The sequence below is a fragment of the Meleagris gallopavo genome, chromosome 10 (genome assembly GCF_000146605.3).
Source record: "Meleagris gallopavo isolate NT-WF06-2002-E0010 breed Aviagen turkey brand Nicholas breeding stock chromosome 10, Turkey_5.1, whole genome shotgun sequence".
In the NCBI taxonomy this organism is placed as follows: Eukaryota; Metazoa; Chordata; class Aves; order Galliformes; family Phasianidae; genus Meleagris; species Meleagris gallopavo.
In genome coordinates, this window is record NC_015020.2 from 22,044,905 (window position 1) to 22,063,062 (window position 18,158).

General features: G+C 49.1%; 3 protein-coding genes across 6 annotated transcripts; 1 reads left to right on the forward strand and 2 right to left on the reverse strand.

The window, feature by feature from the left end:
* Positions 1 to 477: 477 nt before the first annotated feature.
* PARS2 (prolyl-tRNA synthetase 2, mitochondrial) lies at positions 478 to 2,211 on the reverse strand. 3 transcript variants are annotated; one of them, XM_003208864.4, is made up of 2 exons: positions 2,037 to 2,211; positions 478 to 1,897 (listed from the first exon to the last, which is right to left on the reverse strand). In XM_003208864.4, exon 2 carries the CDS (start codon positions 1,890 to 1,892, stop codon positions 480 to 482), a length of 1,413 nt encoding a protein of 470 aa, XP_003208912.1. In that variant the 5' UTR covers positions 1,893 to 1,897; positions 2,037 to 2,211; the 3' UTR covers positions 478 to 479. The 3 variants fall into 3 exon arrangements, with proteins under 3 accessions (XP_003208912.1, XP_019474284.1, XP_010714390.1); XM_019618739.2 differs by having other exon boundaries at positions 478 to 1,775; positions 1,898 to 2,211; XM_010716088.2 differs by lacking the exon at positions 2,037 to 2,211 and having other exon boundaries at positions 478 to 1,656; positions 1,752 to 1,842.
* Positions 2,212 to 4,167: 1,956 nt separating this feature from the next.
* Positions 4,168 to 8,404, forward strand: LEXM (lymphocyte expansion molecule). Of its 2 annotated transcripts, none has more exons than XM_019618741.1 (9): positions 4,168 to 4,256; positions 4,523 to 4,627; positions 4,733 to 4,849; positions 4,953 to 5,090; positions 5,184 to 5,324; positions 5,576 to 5,743; positions 5,887 to 6,015; positions 6,927 to 7,057; positions 8,159 to 8,404. In XM_019618741.1, the coding sequence occupies exons 1-9, from the start codon at positions 4,245 to 4,247 to the stop codon at positions 8,259 to 8,261; spliced, it is 1,044 nt and encodes a 347-aa protein (XP_019474286.1). In that variant the 5' UTR covers positions 4,168 to 4,244; the 3' UTR covers positions 8,262 to 8,404. The 2 variants fall into 2 exon arrangements, with proteins under 2 accessions (XP_019474286.1, XP_019474287.1); XM_019618742.1 differs by having other exon boundaries at positions 5,579 to 5,743.
* A 1,424-nt stretch (positions 8,405 to 9,828) lies between these two features.
* DHCR24 (24-dehydrocholesterol reductase) lies at positions 9,829 to 18,152 on the reverse strand. Its single transcript, XM_003208877.4, has 9 exons — positions 17,917 to 18,152; positions 17,534 to 17,689; positions 17,015 to 17,120; positions 16,718 to 16,836; positions 16,364 to 16,627; positions 15,454 to 15,597; positions 14,374 to 14,571; positions 13,828 to 14,006; positions 9,829 to 12,082 (listed from the first exon to the last, which is right to left on the reverse strand). Exons 1-9 carry the CDS (start codon positions 18,145 to 18,147, stop codon positions 11,929 to 11,931), a joined length of 1,551 nt encoding a protein of 516 aa, XP_003208925.1. The 5' UTR covers positions 18,148 to 18,152; the 3' UTR covers positions 9,829 to 11,928.
* Between the last annotated feature and the right edge of the window lie 6 nt (positions 18,153 to 18,158).

Genomic DNA, 18,158 nt, shown 5'->3' on the forward strand with positions numbered 1-18,158 from the left:
CGTGTCGGGATGGAAGCCGTTCCGGTACCGCGGCACCGCATCGCCGCTCTCCCCGGCGTCCGCCATGCTGCTACCAGCCCCTCCGCCCCGCCACTTCCGGCTTTGAGTCGCCCCCTTCCGGTCTACGCCCCGCCCCCTTCCGGCCCCGCGCCGCCATTTTGCCCGCTGTGGGGTGCGGGGCTCCCGTGCACTGCGTGAGGCGGTAGGAATGGGGCTGCAAATGGCTGCCCTCGTCCTACAGGTGTTCAAAATCGTGGGGTTGCCGCACTAAGGGACGGGGTTGGTGAGCTGCGGACCTGCGGTCTGTTCCAACCTTAACTGCTCTATGATGAACCACGAGGACAGCCCCGCAGGGAATGTAGGCTGACCCGGCGCGTCCCCGCCCCGCAGCACAGCTGTTAAGCAGCTCCTAAACAACGAACCTGGCTGTTCAAACCCACTCCGCGCTGCAAAGATGATAAGATTTGGAGGCGGGGATTTCAAGGGAGTTGCACTTTACTCAGTAACTCAATGACACCTTCCTTGGTGAGGTACAAAACCGTGCCAGTGCTCTGATCCCAAACCTCAAAGACCGGGGGGTCCTCACAAGCTCTCCTCCCGGCTATCACCACGTAGGGGTACCCCAGCTTGTTGGCATCTTTCAGCCTTTTGCCAATTGTCATCTGCGTCCTGTCATCCAGCACCACATCGCCCACCAGGCAAGGCAGGGCTTCAGCCACATCATCATAGAGCTGCTCCAGCAGCACGGCTCCCTCCTCCTCCTTGCTGCCTTTCTTGGGGGGGATGAAGCACGCCTGGAAGGGAGCAATGAGGCTTGGCCAGCGGATGCTGTCCTCTGTAGACAGCACCTCAATGGATGCTGCCAGGATGCGAGTGACACCCAGCCCATAGCAGCCCATTTCTGCTAGCTGGAGCTTGTTCTCGGGCGTGTAGAAGACAGCATTGTGGACAGAGGAATACTTGGTACCCAGATAAAATGTGTGCCCCACTTCGATCCCTCTGCTCTGGGTGAGTTTTTCTCCGCAGGTAGGGCACGCTGTTTGCTCTTCATCTACCATCTCCACATTAGCTGCGAAATGCCCAGCAGGGCACAGCACCAACCTGTCCTCGCCGATGTCAGCCGGCAGCTGGAACTCATGGGATGCAGTGCCACCAATGGTGCCAGTGGCTGCCCGCACTTGGACACAGCGCAGGCCCAGGTGCTTGAAGAGGCTTCGGTAGGCTCTGCACACCAGCTCATAGGTGTGACGTGCTGCCTCCTCAGAGGTGTCAAAGGTGTACATGTCCTTCATGTAGAACTCCCTGCTACGCAGCAAGCCAAAGCGGGGCTTGGGCTCATCCCGGAACTTTCTGGTCACCTGATAGAGGCGCAGTGGGAGGTGCCTGTAGGACAGGTTGCTGTGTGCAGCCACCAGTTCGGTGACAGCCTCCTCATGCGTGGGGCCCAGGCAGTACTCCTTGCTGTGCCGGTCAGCCAAGCGGAACAGCTCCGGCCCCATCTGCTCCCAGCGCCCACTGGCCCGCCACAGCTCAGCAGAGCTCAGGCTGGGCATGTTCACCTTCTGCCCGCCGATGTTCCGCATGGCGCCGTCGATCAGGCGGATCAGCTTCTCCATGGAGCGCACGGCAGGTGGCAGGAGGTGGTAGCAGCCGGGGCTGGCGGGATGGATGAGGCCACCCTGCAGCATCAGCCGGTGGCTGCGGCAGCTCAGCTCTGCTGCCTGGCTCTCGCATCCTGCCACACCACCCACCTGCAGGTTCAGAGGCTGGAAGAGCTGCGAGAGCAACAGGCGGGCGTGAGCTGAAGCATCGTGCTGGGAGCTGCGGGCCTGCAGCTGTGGGCCTGCAGCTGCTCTGAGCACAGGGAGCCCCATCCGCAGCAAGCCCAGCATCACACCTGTAAGGAAGAAGCAGCAAAACAAGGAGTTACACGCAAGGTGCTGCAGCTCAGAGTGCTGGCGGCTACAGAAAGGGTGCACCGCTGCCACGTGCTGCTTCGTGCTGGGTGGCTCTGCAGCCCCAGCACCGATTCCTACCAGGCCCCAGGCTGGGCAGCGCCTGTACTGCACACCCAAGTGAACACAGGCACCGCGTGAGCGCGCACGGACACGCGCTCTGCACGTGCACGCGCGCACTCCGCGGCTTAGCCGCGCGCGCCGACAGCGTCCGCACCGCCCGCACCACCCAAGTCACGTGATACCGCACCGTCTTCCTTCCCGGAAGCAGAACGTGCAGCTGGCTCTATGGCTGCTCATCAGCGCCGCCTGCTGTGCGGAGGCCGCGCCGCAGACCGTGCCGTTGGGGTCCTGCCGCAGGGCAGGGGGCCGATGGCGGTCTGTGGGCAGTCGCCGTCAAACGAGAAGCCCGCCTGCACTGTGCCTGCGTTTGTACTCGGGCACGGAGGAGCCCTTTCAGGCTGCTGTGGGCCTCTTCTGTCAGGATCTGGTCTCTGTCCGACCTCAGCTCACGCTGTGCAAGACCACGGGAGCTGGAGGCCAGAGCTGGAGCTGGGCGATGCATCCATCTCCAAAGAGCACTCTGCCAGGGGAGATGTCACTTTGCTGAGCCTGGATTTATGGGGGCTTAAGTTATCCCTTTTTAAATATAAAGAAGTAAGAATAAGCTTTTCTTTTTATTTAAAAACGAGATTTGGGGAAATCTTCATAATTCTTCTGTGATGAGGAACATGCACTAATGTGCGCTGCAATTTATATGAGGAAATGGGAAAGATAAACGGATTAAAGGGCTCACTGTTGATGCCTCTGATACAGGAGCACTGAAGCCGCTAAAAGCATGAACTGCAGGCACTGCCCAGAGGGACCCAGGGAAGCCGCTCCGCAGCTCTGAGCCAGGATCTGGCTGCAGGTTTCTGGCTCCAGGATGGTGCTTCCCTCCCAGAGCACCTGCACTGTTCTCTCGGTGATGGTTTCCCTCGGTGTGCTCCCCACTGCAGTCAGGTAGCAGTGCGCACACGGTCTGGGATACACAGCGGTTGAGCTGCAAGTCCTGCAGGACGCGCCGTGCCGTGGTGTGCAGGTTCTGCTGCAGGGCAGGAAAATGGTCCTGTGCTGTTTCCATCGCCTGCTGGAGCTGCTGAAACAAAATGTGTTTCTGTCAATGACTTACTGCCTGCTGAGCGGATCAAAGAGACAAAACATCTTGAATTGATTTGCGGGGCAGTGTTTTAAGTGGGAGGGTTTGAGGCTATATGGGAGACAAGATCTGCGGGGAAAGCTGATATCTCTCATTAAACCAACAGACAGTGCTGGATGAGGAGCTAAGCTTGGAGGCTCGGTGCCTGGGAGCCTGTCTGCACTCTTTTATCTTTTCCAGCTGTGCTGAGGGGGATCAAAATGAGGTTTCAGCCCTTGCCCAGTCACACTGGCTACATCCTGGCTGACCCTGGCCATGATCTTACACAGCTGGGAGGGTCCACGAGCCTGTAGTGCTGCCTTGCTCATCTGTCTGGCTAAACTTCCTGAGTGCTTCCATTCCTTCCTGTGATGCTTCTGTCATTTCCAATTGCTGGGTGATGTTTTTATGTCCAATAAAATGGTAATTGCAGGGCTCGTCCTAGAACTTCCTGTGCTCCTTGGGATTGCTCCTCCAGGGGGAAGAGGTGGCACAGGCTGCCACCATCACAGAGCAGCTGGGAAACAGCCTCCAGCTCTGCGTGTCTGCAGATCTGAATGTGTGTCAGACAGCAGAACAGCCCCGAGGTGAAGCTTTAAAAACTGCTGCTTCTTTTAAGCTGTTTCAACTGCTTTTTGGGTCACAGCTCATGATGCTGGGGCTGGTCAGGCACTGATTTTGGCCACATCCCTGGCTTGTGAGATAAACTTTAGTATCTAACAAATCTCTATATGTTCAATACAACCCTTTGGAGGTGCCGTGTGGGGACACCATCCCTTGCACCCTTGCAGTGCTGGGGCAGAACTGGGTCATGCTTCACATGGGAATGTGAGTGCCAGGATGGGGACATTGCGTCGCTGATGGGAGCCAAGCGTGGGCTGTGCTCAGTGAAACTGCACTTGCTTGGCTTTGCCAGCATGCATGGCCCAGAGGGATCGAGGAATCCTGCAGTGAGGACTGCAGGGCTTGGGGCAGCCAGGCTGGAGCCCCCAGTATAGCTACAGCACCTCAGAATGAGTGGCAAGTGACAATGGTGAGGGCTGCCATGGTGAAGGCTGCCATGGTGAAAGATGTCACAGCAGCCCTGGTGACCAGAGCCACCAGTGTGGAACATGGGCAGCCAGGTGAGGCCACCAACTGGGCTCACAGAAGGGAGAGCAGGAATTCCTGATGTAGCACCTGAATTATCGTGCCTACTTTGCACAGCAGTCAGAGGCACCCACTGGGGAGCACCCTAGAGTGCCTATGTGGGATGTGGGCTCGTGCTCTGGGGAGACACTTCCCACCCATCAGCAAAACCCTTTATTAGTGCCTTAATTTGGGATGAATGACAGAGCCAGCATGCGAAGCAGCGGCATACGTACAGTTGTGCTCTGGCTCTGTCTTGCAGGGGACAGCACTGGCCTCTGGCTGGGCCAGAGCAGAGGCAGGATCCCGGGCAATTCAACTGCCCCATTTCCAGTTCAAGGTGATGCTGAAGAAACGCAAACAGCAGGTAAGAGACAGATTTGATCCACTCTCCTTGTCCTGGTGTCCAACAAGCATTGGGAGTGTTGCCTTTGACGCCCAGCCTATCCTTACCATCTTTTTCCTTCTGCAGCAAGAGAGGCTGGGCCCAGGAACGTACAACATCAGGGATTTTCTGCAGGAGACACAGCCCTCGAGCCTGAGGGGCATCTGTGACACAAGGGAGCAGAGGTTCAGGGAAAGCCAGCGGGTACATTGCAGCCTGACTTGGGAGCTGCTGGCATCCCTGTGAGCATTTCCCCTGTCAGCAGAGCTGACTGGGGGCTGCCCATGCTGTCCCATCTCTCCTGCAGGACTGCTTCCCTGGGCCTGGCACCTACGGCCCCCAGGGGAACCCCTACGCTCTCCTGGAGGAGAGGGACAAGCGCTCTGCCAGCACACGAGGGCTGATGGACAGCAGGACAGAGAAATGCGTCTTCCAGACAGCCATGGCACGTCCTGCTCTTTGCCTTGGGATTGTGGTTTTGGGGTGGCTCTGTTTCTCTGCTGGAGGTTTCCCTGCCACTTTCCCTCCGTGCCTGTAGGGCAGTGGTTTGGGACCTGGCACCTACTCCCCATGGAGCAGCACTGAGGAGCAGCTGCGACAGGCAGGCAGGCGCATCCCCTGCCAGGTCTTCTCCAGGGACAAGCTGAAGCCTGCAGGTGGCCGGCGGCGCAATGGGGAGGTGTGTAACCTGGATGTGGGGCTCTCAGCAAGCTGTGGCATCACCACCACAAATGTGTAAGATGGACAGCTGCTTTATGTCGCACCTCAGCTTGAGTTTTGCTTTCTGGCTTTCTTGGATCTGAGCAGCCTGGTAAGGCAAATCCTTGCAGCAGGAAAGCATGCCTGTGAACAGTGAAAGGCTCAGCTCTCACAGCGAGGGGTGTTGGGTGGCTGGAGTGAGCTGAGCCTCACGCTGCTCCTGTGGCCCAGCAGGGAGAAGGCACCGAGCTGTACGCTGGCACTGCCAAGGGGTTCCTGGATGAGCTGATGTCAAAGGAGAACAAGAAGAAAGGCTGCTTCAGCACACTGCCACGGAACCCGGGCTGCCCCACAGAGAGGATCTTCTGGGCCACACTCAGCCAGTGCCCGAGGGACGCGGTCAGTGGCAGTGGGGTGTTCCATTTCCATCCTGCCAAAGCTGCTGGGCTCACGTGGTGGCACCTGGTTGGGTGCCAGGCAGTGCTGTGGGGGCTGCTCTTCCTGAGAGCAGATGGAAAGGGAAGAAATTTCCTTCTGTACAGTATGCGGTGGGGCCAGGCTCGTACGATCCAAAGCCCGTTGAGAGATCAGCAGTCTTCAACCAGCCCCCGTTCTGGTCATCTGCCAAGAGGTTTGACAGAAAGGCTGAACGCCTCTTCATGGGGAATGAGGTGAGTGAGCACAGGGCAGCCAGAGAGAGGCGCAGGAGCTGTCAGACTCTAAGGTTGCCCTGTCACTGTCTCTGATCAGTTGCTGGCACCTAGAAGGAGGACAAACCCCTTCCTGCAGCTGTGGACACCCAGTGCAGAGCAGGCCCTGTGATGGGCAGTGTGAGCTGGGCTGATGCTGAGCAGAGGGACAGGAGCTCAGCAGCAGCCACATCACCTCTGCCCTTCTCTGCATGCTCAGATAATGCTTCCCAGAAGTTTTGCTCTGCATCAACTGTAGGCAAGGGGATGCATTTCATGGATGAGGGCAGCTAGATTACCTGCTGGTGCTAGGAGCACCTTGTATCCTCCCACAAAGTCATATTCTGCTACTTAAAAGCCAATTTTTTTTTTCCCTAGCATCAGCAGCACACTGAAGAGCAAGTGCAGATACGAGCCCTTCCCTTAGTACCCCTTCCTAGAATTGTATTCAGCTTTTCAGCTTCCCCACAGAGAACCAGAACAAAGGCTGAAGGGCTCAAAGCAGGTGGAGAAAGCTGTAGTCTCAAATAGTCCATCTTGGCTAGGAATGAGCAGCAGATTACATCCCAGTGGCAAGGTTGCAATAAAGCAGCCCTTGAACTGGCAGTGGGCAACTAGGGAGTGCGTTCGAGCCAGCAGAGCTAATCAGACCCCTCTTCTCAGTGCTGTGAGATGAGAGGAGCTGCTTGTGGAGAGGACTGACTGGGCTAATACCACATAGCATGTTTCCTCCTCTCCTCCCCTGCAATGCAGACCTTCTTTGGTTAAGATATTCCACATATTGTTGTTTTTTGCAATTGGAAACATAAAGCTACAACCCAATTTTGCCCCACTGTCATCAGGCACGCTGCCTCTGCAGTGATGGGAAACAACATGAGATCTTCTCTTTCCAGAATCCTGTGGGTGTGGGCCGCTATAATGTCACCAGGTGTGAAAAATACCCTCGGAAGATCAGATACCAGTCCCTGTACCGGAGTGACACGCAGCGGTACCTGAGCAGCTTGAAGCAGTATGCCTACCTGCTGTAAGTGGCATATAACAGGGGCTAAAAGCACTTTCACACCAGCTTGCAGGAAAACCCTTTATCTTGAGCAACTCTGGTGAGGCTGAGTATGTTACTGATAGTTTACAACTGACGTGAGAGGCTAAATAGCAGAAGGGATGACTGCGGAGTTGCAAGTGCTGGAATGGGACTGAGCAACACTTGCTGGCCCCTGAGCAGGGTTCCTCCACAAATGGTAAGTTAACAGACTGTGAAGAAGCGAGCAGCCCTTAATGCTTCCCTCTGTGTAAGGGCAGCAGGAGGGTTAAAATGCTGCTGGCTGCCCAGGCACTTTAAAGGTATTAAGGTGGTTGTTCTTCTTCCTTGTGAAATGCAGTCTGTATGAAGAGGAGGTGCAGACAAACAGCGTCTGTCTGAGTTAGAGGAGGCAGCCTGGGGAAGAACCTGATGGTGGATGGGGCTCTCTCAGCTCATTCCCTGTGCTGGCACTGATTTGATCAATGGCCCCAAACAAAAATTGCGTTCTCAGACCGTGCCTTGGTTTACCCGTTTGGAGAAGGAAGATAACAAGGCTCAGTTCCATTGCAAAGGGCTTTGAAATCGCTAGGGGGAAAGCCCTGTGAAGTAGTTGGGAACTGTACTAATGAGAGACCTCAGGGCAGTCCTCCGCTTTCACCTTTGCTCGTGGCCAAGATTAGCAAACTGCTGTGGTGGTACTATGGGCTGACAGCTCTGCAAAAGCTGTCTTGATCTCCAGAGAGTTGTTAGAAATCCATTTCAGCTGAATACGTGGCAGCTTTCAGTGGGGCAGCTACGAGTTAGCTATCCTATGATGAAGGAGAAGGCATAATGAAATCTAGCTTTCAATATCGCTGGCTTTGTTAATTTTGTAGTTCCACTAGGAATAGAAAAAAACCCGAACAGTGAGCAGGATGTTCAAATGCACCGAATTGCTCTATGATCAAATAGCACTAGCTCCAGAATCACTTTTCAAGCCACAGCTTTACTTTCAAGGGAATAGCCAGGCTTTTAAGAGCTCTGTTCACCTCCATGCTCGTTAAGACTAATGAGATTAATCCAGCCAATAATTAGAGCTCACTGAATCACATCCTCTTTTCACAGCGAGCGACTAAAGCCTGCTGCGAAAAACAAATGGAGCCATTTGATTTCTGCTCCACGTTGTCCAGATACCTGTGAAGAAAGCACTGCTGTTTTCCAAATGTAAGATGGTGCTGGAAAGCCTGAATTGGCGAATAAACCACAGACGGTTGACGAGACGGTGTAATGTGAATACTTGCAGTGTGCTGACATGCAAGAGATAGGAAACAAGTCGTGTTCTGTGGTAATAAAACACCCTTCAGACATTCATCAGTCTAACCTGTCTGTTGACTAATTCATTATTTTCACCTTGGCTTTTATGAAAATGACACAGTGGAGAAGAGGATGTCAGATACAGATACACTGACCACAGGAAGGTTTGCTGGCACTCAGCACTCATTCAATATTAAGCATTTCCTTCCCCATCAGCTTGCACTACTTAAAGAACGTGCAGCTCTCTGTCTGTTCTGTGGTTGGTGGCAGTTATCATGACAAGTAGTGAATGCCCCAAGGTCCACTGCAGCAACTTGAAAGGAGAGCTGGTTCTCAGAAAGCAGCACCATGGCAGCTGGGAGAGGTTTGGGGACTGTCTGTGTACCTGTCCTGCCATCCTGGAGCAGTTACGTGTGAGGATCTTCATTACAATCTATAACACACAGCTTCACTTGAATTAACAATTCAAATACTTACAAGCAGCTGGAGGGCATTAAGGGGAATTTAGTGTCATCATTCCAAATTTTGTAGCATATTAAGGCCTAGAGGCAATGAAGAAAGTGAAATGAGCAGAAAGCTCTATCAGCTGTAACAGAGGATGGCCATAAAACCATACCACGAGTATGCTGGTTCACTTCACCTTAACCTTTACAAAGGCTCACACCAGTGTTTAGACAGACTGGAATAATTAAATTTAGCTATAATTACATGTTAGTTGTGGCTGATTAGGTATGCTAATTAATCTGCAATTACCCTTTGGTGGGAGAGATAATTGAACACAGGTAAAACTGTGGTAATTTAAAGAAATAGTGATTGTTGTAATGGAAAGGCAAGCAAAGGAAAAGAAGGTCTCTGAAGGGAGCATTGGAAGAATATGTAAAAGCTGTGACCAAGTTGCAGGAGGGCTGGAATACCTCCCTCCAAGCCTACAGAGTTCCTGTAAGGGCACTTCTCAAAGAAACTGAAGACGGGGATGTGAAACTTCCCTCCCCACAAGAGGGCGCTGCATCTTCATCCTCTCTTCTGTGGTTGGTCATTCGAAGCAGGGAATAGTTTTAACAGCCAGGAAAACTGAGATAGGAGCTACAGCAGTTGACGTGGATAGGTAAATCCAAAATGAGTTTTGCTCTCATGGGCCAGAAAGTCACAGGGAAACAGTGAAGTGAAGGGAAAAATCAGAATAACTGGCATTGTGTGGTTCTTAATGAGGCATAATGGAAGGGTTAAGGCTCAGCTATAAGGCATATCATGGGGCAGAGATAAGAGTAGACTCATGGCCTTCCATGGCATTCCTTCAAAGCTGTTTGCAGAGGTGGACACCTCATTTAACAGCACTGCAATGCCTCTGGCCTTTGATCAAGGCAGCAGCTTTCCTCGCTAACTGCTGACCACTTGTAACAGTACAACAAACGTGAGAAAGGCTAAACAACACCATTAAAAATAAGGTATCATTTGTTAAAAGATGCCACTTTGAGCAGTACGCCGGCTATATTTTTATTTTAAACAGCCCATACAGCCAAAAAATAAGACCAACAGCAACTCTGCTTGTGCATGTGTGTGACCGGTGTACAGTGACAGTACCAGACCACATCATACCAAGTTTGCTCATAAATTAACGAGTGAAAAATCAAATTCAGTGCATACCTAAACATCATCAATATGTGAGAGAAACACAGCTTGAGTAAAAGTATTTGCATATTCCTCTAGCGTTTTTAGCACTGCCCCTCAAAAATGGACTAAACCAATCCTTGCTCTGCGCAGATCATCTTGCAAGCACCGGGCTAAATCATACCTTTGCCACAGGAACAAGGAAACTGCTCATGTGCTGCTTCCCTCGCAGGGGTGGGAAGACAGATTCCCACTCTGAGAATCAGTGCTTGCTTTCCTGTGTGCCACGAGGCCTGGAATGGATCACCGACACAGCCCTACCTCTCACCCTGCTCTTGTATCAGTGTGGGCAGCCCGTGGGCTGGGCAGCACTGCATGCACCCTGCAGTGGCTGTGTCTCCCCTTGGCAGGCTGCTCCTGCCACCAATTCCCTGCGCAGGACCGTAAGGGTACCTACTTGCACACCATTTGCCCAGCATGCATCACTGAGGAACAGGCCAAGCTTATTCTTGTCACTGTTTTATCATTGGTTTCATCTGGACCGTAAGCATCCATCTATCAATAAATAACATCATTGGTTTAGCACTCATAAAAAAAATCACAAAGCTTCTCACTGCAAACCATTTAAAGTGTTTTCTGTGTTACCCCATAAGCAGCCCTCAAGAAATGACTCTTTCCCCTCAAGCTCAGTAATGTTCAGAGTAACAATCTGCCACACTGCTTGGATGAGACATGGGCTTGGTTTGGAATCACGTCTCTGGCTACAGAGTCAAAACATTCCCACACTTCTACACTTGACTGCATGAAGCGTGTGACTGTGCTGTGCATCAGAAGGGGGAACTGAACAGTATTTACTACTGATCTCCTCTGCAGGTGACTGAAACAGTCCTTTTTACAAAGCCTATCAATCTAATCCAGGTAAACTGAAAAGCAAAAATGCCTCTCGAGGGAGAACTGAAGCCTGAGCATACCAAGACCCAAAACAAGAGCTCTTCTTATCCATAGCCACTTGCTCTGGCAAACCTTGTGAAAATAAAGCCTTAACTTGTGAGGGCACGCTTCCTTTTCCTGCTGGCCAGGACAGAAGGGATTCACTGACTCATGTTCTCTTCCAACTGAGTGTTTATAAGGCACTAAAATGAAGCAAAAAAATCAAAAACAAAAGGCAAAACCCCAAAAGTCCAAATAAACAGACTCACAACAAGCAAAGCCCCAAATTAATAATTGCCTATATGAAATAGCAGCAATTTTTCCAGTAGTTGTACAAAGCCAGAGCTATCGGTTGCTATCGGGGGGCACAACCAAACAGAATACTGTTAACCAATAAAGTAACTAAAATCTATACCCACGTAACATTTTATAATCAAAGCCAATACAAATCTGATAGGCACAAGTAAAAAGCATTTGCTTCACACCTCAGTGCTCAGTTTTGAAATGGGACCAGCTGCTGGGGAGTGTGGTTGTGTGTCGATGTACCACGCAGCTCTGCACGGCCAGAAGGACGTGGTACCGTTGCTAAGCTGTCCTACAGCTTTACTGACTGGAGGCAAACAATTAATGCGACAATTCAGTCAGCTTTGGCACCTCTTTCTGTCACCTCCTTACCATTTTCAGAAGTAATTTTAAATATAGCTCTAGTTTCTAGCTGGCATCACTTCAGCGTCCTCTTTTCCAGTTACTTTTCTTATGATCGGAGCTAGGTGGGTTCACCTGTGCCCAAGACAGGTCCAAGATATACAAGGTAATCAGCACTTCAGATTTCTTAAAAACAATCACTTTGAGTTTTGGAAAACTGTTCTTAAAGCATACTAGGAAATACTAAACGTAAGTTTATAAAGCATGAATTCATATCATTTAAATATCAACAAGAATGAGCTTATTTGGAGAGCAATAAAGCTTTTCTTTAAAAAGGATATACTGACTAGCTATAGTAAATTCATCTTTCCCTGATTGCTTAATTAGGCCATTCGAGCTCAGTGCCTGGCAGCCTTGCAGATTTTGTCGTACACTTCTGGAAAGGCATCCTTGCAATTCATTTGCTCCCTCAGACTGTGGTATAACGAACCATCAAACATATCCCAGAACTCCTCACGGGTCATGTAGCAATCTGCATACAGCATCTGGAAACTGAAATTAAAAATAAAAGGAAGTGAGAGATGCAGTATTAATTGTCCCGCAGGGTATGAAGAAGAATTAAGAGGAAAATGGACAGGGCAAGTCCTGGAGAGCAAATATTCAACAGAAAGAAAACCATCAAAACGCTCACATGGATGATGCTGGGACACTCAGCCAATAGACAGATGGAGCAACGTCTTCTTCTACTTTTTAAGTTTTCTTTGGATTCCACATTGAGAATAAAACTGGGAAGGTGTGAGCCAACACAATCAGATCAGGTCAAGAATATAAACGTATGGTGTAAGTGAAGCACAGTGTAACTGAATTCCATTCACAAAAATAAATGGAATCGTTATTTCACAGAATCACAGAATCCTTAGAGCTGGGAGGGACCTCTGAGGGCCATCTAATCCAACTCCCCTGCAATGAACAGGTTCTAAATCGTTGTGTACTCTTCCTTACTTCCTCTCTGTTCTCCCTAAAACGCAGCATTAGAAAAGAGCAGTAAAATACAGTTACAAAAAGCCCCGTTGTGATTATGAAACTCTGAGATAAAGCATTTATAGTGTCTTCATTTTTTTCCAGTGATGGGTACAGAAGAGACAGAACTTTGCTGGCAAAAAGATTAAAATTAAAAGCTTAGTTTCAAATTAATTTTAAAAGCTTAGCATTAACTTTTGGTTGCTTTGTTCTCTGGCAGATCACATCATAACTAAAAGACTTTTATAATCTCCATAATACCTCGAAGCACACTCACCACTGTTACTCAGACACATGGGATGTAATCACTGTTAGACTGGGAAATGAGTCAAAATAGAAATGCAGCTAAATTATACTGATGGCATAAAAACACTGCATAGCTGGTTTTCGTTGGGGAGAAACAGGTCTGTAACTGCCTGCCTATTGATGCTACTACGACAAATTAGGCTGTCAGGAGTCAGTGACAGATGGTGGGGATGTATCTCACACCCACTGTGGTCTTGTGTAACCAGAATCAGAGCAGCAAAAAGGAGACTGCAAAAGCTCCAGCTGTAGGAAAGGCTCCCAGTGCCACGCAGGGAGCAGTCAGGACTGGCCTCCTGCTGGGAGGACGCAGAAGCCCAAGGACAGGGCAGAGTCTGTGCCGCTGCAATGGCAGAGAGCCCAGCAGCCCCAAGGGCAGGCAGGGAAGCTGTCCAAACTTTAACAGCCTGTGGGATTCCTGAAGGACCTGTGGCCTGCTGCAGCCAAACAGCACTTGCTCTGCCCCTGCTCTGGATCAGCCTTCAAACAAGCCAGCCTCAATATGCAAGGTCAGTGGTTACCTCTGGAAGGACTGAGCTACCAGCCTTGTTGAGGGCGGTCACTGCACTATACTAACGCTGCCTTGGGACAGCAGCTGGTTTACATCCCGCCAGCACGGACCTGCTGAGGTCCTTCTGACTGCATGGACCAGGTCTGTTGCAGCAGATTGTACTCCCAGAGCAGCACGGAGCTGAAAGGATGCGAAGCAACTTGTTTGGACACTACCCAGCTCCCAGACGCATCGCACAAACTTCCATCGGTGAGCCCTCGTATTTGGATGGTTTTGCAATCAAATCATAATAGTGCAATCATATTGTAAAACTGCAACAGCAAAATTAATAATCAAACTAACGTACAATTTTGGTTTTTAAGTTGTTGAGTATTAAATTGCTGCAGTGCAACGTAAGAATGATGAAACTACTCAGATGTGAGTTATATGGTACTGCCATCAACCCAAGGAGTGGGAACCTTACCCATGCACGCTTCTCACAAACTTTTCCATTTGCCTCATGGAAGCCCTGGCTTCAAATTGTTTTGTTTTGGGCTCTCCATAAGCTCCAATATCCACGTAGAGTTCTGTTTCATCCCCTTTGGGATGGACCATACCAGGATTATTGGGCAGTATGAAAGGACATAACCAAAGAGGGTATACCTGCAGAGACAAGAAAACACTTGGTCGGTGATTTTTAACAGAGCAATCATTTAAGCAATCTCTTAATAAAGGTGACAAAGAGTTAAGAGGACTTCTTCCCAAGGAGGGATTCAGTCTTACACAGCTTTCCCTTTCCAATTCTCTTGCTGCAATTCTTAGAGCCTCTTTCTAATCACCATAACAAAAAGATAGGGATGCTCAGTCAGAACAGTTGCAGTATGCTCCAAGAACAACATCTCCCCATTAACTACCTCAACACCCAAATGTATGTTTAATGACCTTTTACACAAGCTGAATATTATGTCTCAAAGCAAACGGCCACAATTATTGCAACAAACACTCCATGATTCACTGCATATGTTCTTACATTAAGGTCAACGTGGAAGGTTTGGATGGATTTTTCAAGGCTTTTCATTGGGACCAGCATGTCTTGCACAACATGATGTTGCTCATACAGCTTTCGAATAGCTTCTCCTTGGGTGAGTTTTAACAGAGAGATTTTGGGTGGAACCATCCAGCCAAAGAGGTAGCGGAAAACAGGGTTATTGCCAAAAGGAATGATATCCTTTAAAGAGGAAAGACGAGAAAAATTTGACTTAAGAGTGTGTAATTGAACCAGAAGACAATACTTGAGAATCCTCAGAGAAATATGAAACGAGATTTTCAATAAATGTAACTGCTGATACTTTGCTAAGCTCTTACAATGCACATATGAACTGAGAGAAGTCTGAACTGAATTTTGCTACTGAGCCCTTCCCTAAGCATCTCCTTGTTACCACAGAGGATTTTCAGACCCATGTAACACAGTATTTCATCAGCCCTAAATACCTGCAGAAAAATGAAGTTCAGGGAACAGCAGGCTGTTATCTTAAAACAGCTGTGAGGAGCTCCTAAGAAGAGAAACTTGCAAAACTCTTGCAAGAACTGACACGCACAAGATCGGGTCTTAAATGAATTTTAAAGCTGTAAAATTTGAAGTACTTGTTACACAGCAAACTCCCATTTGTTTACCTTCTCCAGCAGCTGAAATTCAGAATGCAACAGTAAGAAATTCAAAATGTAGCAATAGGAATTGCTTTCATAATGTCAAATAAAACTTTTGCATAATTGCTCATCAGAAGATGTATGTTTATATAATTCAAATTAATGCCATTACCTTACAATGAGTGTTATGAGCTTAGGCAAGTTTAGGAAGGGCACATCCTCAGCTACAATTCCACCTTCGTGTTTTTATCACTGTCTTTAGAAATCACTCAGTAGGCATAAAGGCTTAATGCTTAAATACGTGCTTAAGTTTTACACTCAGAAAAACATTCAGCCATAAATTAGGAAGTTATGATACAATGCCTTAAGTGTAGCCAAGGGAAAGAAGCTACAATGTACATACACTGGGAAAGAGCAGAATACCTTCCCATAAATGTTATTTCAAGTTTTAAACTGCTCTTACCTGGAGTTCCCAGAAAATACTACGTGTATGTCTGTGGTAATAATGTCTCGAGGGGATGTACTCAATTCCAGTCTTATTGGCTTTCAAATACTTCTCCACGTGCTTGAAGAACCACGGCTTGTAGTAGTTGCCAATTCTGTTTATCTATAAGACAGAGATTCATTAGCACATCCCAACATAGGTAACAATAACTACTAGACAACACTAAGTACATCCCTGAAGTCCCTTTACAATGGAGAAGCGATGTTATACCCTCTGTGACAGTTCCAATGTCTCAAGAAACCTAGAGAGCCTTCATTTCTCCTTCCTGCCACATGCATGGCTTCCACTCATCTTTCCTCTCATTAAGATTTTGTCTACATAAGGCTTTCCTGTTATGGGCAGCTTAAAAAGCCATGAACGTGGCAGAACTGGATTCCTTAAGTTCCTCTCAACCCCTCATTAATCCAAAGCTTCATAAAGGCAGAGGAGAAATATCCACGTTGAGCAGTGTGGTGAACAAACAGCATATCCCTCCTGTGCACATCTCTGATTTGTCTCACCAATACTGGCTGTCTTTAAGAGCATGCTGGAGAAGGAGTTACTCTGAACAACTGCAATTTGAAACAGCATTGTTCTGTATACGAAAAAGGATACTTCCTCCTTAAGTACTGAAATGCAAACACAGTAGATTAAATTATTTGCTATACTAATGGAAATTAATAGGTCACTTCTCCCTAATTGAAGAGTACAGGCTTTGTTGTCATTACAAAGAGCTGTGAGTTAAAGCATTCTGACAGACAGATCTAACTTTTCATCCCACACTGAGAGTGTTTTCTATTCTTACGGTCCTAGTTCTATATCGTCATATGGCAGTAAAGCGTCACTTAAACTTTGGGGCATTGTTTTCACTGGGAATAACTTCAGTTACCTTGCTTGGCTCAGCTTCATCAGTCAAGACTCCTGTCATGATGACAGCTTCCTCCAAAGAATACACAAGTCCTTCCACAAAACTGTTCTCCTTTTTCTTAGATTCCTCAGTAAACTTCTCACAAATATTCCTCAGTCCTCGTACAGGCTCATAGAATAATTTGATGTATTTCTTGGCAGGAATCATTTTTATTTCTGCTGCAACCAGGAAACCCAGAGTACCACAAGACCAAGGCACTGCGTAAAACAGGTCTGAGTTTTCAATCTGCAAAAAGCACGTCACACGAAATCATCTATCCACACTGATAACTGTCAATGACACAACAAATGATAGCAAAATAACATTTTGTCTTACTGGTGAACATCTCACAAGGCTTCCATCAGCAAGGACCAGTTCGTAGGCCACGCAGGTATGTTGGAAAAGCCCATAGATATGGGATGAAGACTCAATGCCCGTTCCCATGATCAGACCACCTTATTGAGAGAGCACATAGAAGTTCCAATGAAACATACTTCTGAACAGAGGTGATTTGCTAGAACAAAGTTCAACAGAGAATTTTAGGAAAGGTTCACACAGAGCCATGTGTCACTGCACAAAAGTAAGTGAAATGCAGGAAACGAGTCCATTTCTTCTCATCACAGCAACCCTTACCTACAGTAAGGTCATCAAGCTCTGGCACCACAGGAATAGTCCATCCCATAGGATTCAGATATGCAGTCAGCTGGCCCATGGTGACCAAAGGTTCCACGCGAACAACCTACAAAGAGAGAAAACTCAGTCACAAATTAAGTGTTTGGAATGAGTGATGACAAAACGCGGCTAACTGGATCGTACTTCCATCTGTTATCAGAATTCAGAGCCCTGCTTTTCCAAAAGCAGTACTAAAAATAGTTGTAACTGCTAAGTGATTCCTCCTCTGCCTCAACGTCTTGTTGCTCAGTGCCCAGAGCCATCAATCCTTCTGGTCTTTTAGGCTTTGGCACACAGAGCTAAGTGATTCCATATGCTGGTTTTTTGGATAGAACGATCCAAGCCCACACTGTAAAAACTAAAATTTGGTGGGTTTACTGCTACAAAAATCCTTTGTTCTTGATGGAGCCTAGCTCCACTTCAGCTATAAATATATAAAACAAAAGCTGTATATTTCAGTATTATGAGAGGCTGTGCTACCTGTCTCTCACTGTCTACTTCCAGAACATCCATCAGGTTGATCATGATGTTCTTATGGGTCTTCTTATACTTCCCAACGCGCAGTGACACCGTCAGCCAGCCGGGCCGACCGGTGCACATGTATCTCCTACCACCTTCATCCTTCCACTGCCGCACCTGCAAGAGGAGACAACCGAAACTACACCTCAGAAACACCACCGGAGGGGCCGCGTTAGCGCACAACCGCGGGTTGCCCCGTGTTGGAGGTGACCGCGCAGCCCAGCAGCCCCAGCCTCTGCCGAGGGTCTCCCACAGCCTCCCCTTCCCGGACGGGAGAGCCACGAGCGGAAGCCCAGCAGTCAGTGCCGGCCCCCGGCCCGTCCCTCAGCCCCCCCCGGTCTCACCTGCTCCTGGATGTGCCGGACGCGCTGTCCGTGCAGCCGCGGAGCGCTGTGCATCCGCCGCACGGCCCAGGCGCGGAGCTGGTAGTACACGTCGAAAAGGATGGAGAGAGGCATCAGGAAGAAGCAGACGAAGATCCAACGGTGATGCACCAGCACGGCCTCCAGCCCCCGGTGCCGCACCCACAACAACAGCAGGAGCAGCCCCGCTCCCAGCGACCACACAGCCGACATGGCGACAGCAC

Excerpts from the sequence above, each read along its gene's own strand:
- PARS2 (XM_003208864.4), bottom strand. The coding sequence starts at position 1,892 with ATGCTGGGCTTGCTGCGGATGGGGCTCCCTGTGCTCAGAGCAGCTGCA.
- LEXM (XM_019618741.1), top strand. Across the intron at positions 5,744-5,886 it reads GCCAGTGCCCGAGGGACGCG|TATGCGGTGGGGCCAGGCTC; the intron begins GTCAGTGGCAGT and ends CCTTCTGTACAG. Across the intron at positions 6,016-6,926 it reads GCCTCTTCATGGGGAATGAG|AATCCTGTGGGTGTGGGCCG; the intron begins GTGAGTGAGCAC and ends TTCTCTTTCCAG.
- DHCR24 (XM_003208877.4), bottom strand. The coding sequence starts at position 18,147 with ATGTCGGCTGTGTGGTCGCTGGGAGCGGGGCTGCTCCTGCTGTTGTTG. Across the intron at positions 17,690-17,916 it reads TCCGGCACATCCAGGAGCAG|GTGCGGCAGTGGAAGGATGA; the intron begins GTGAGACCGGGG and ends CTCCTCTTGCAG. Across the intron at positions 14,572-15,453 it reads GTATTTTCTGGGAACTCCAG|GATATCATTCCTTTTGGCAA; the intron begins GTAAGAGCAGTT and ends TCCTCTTTAAAG.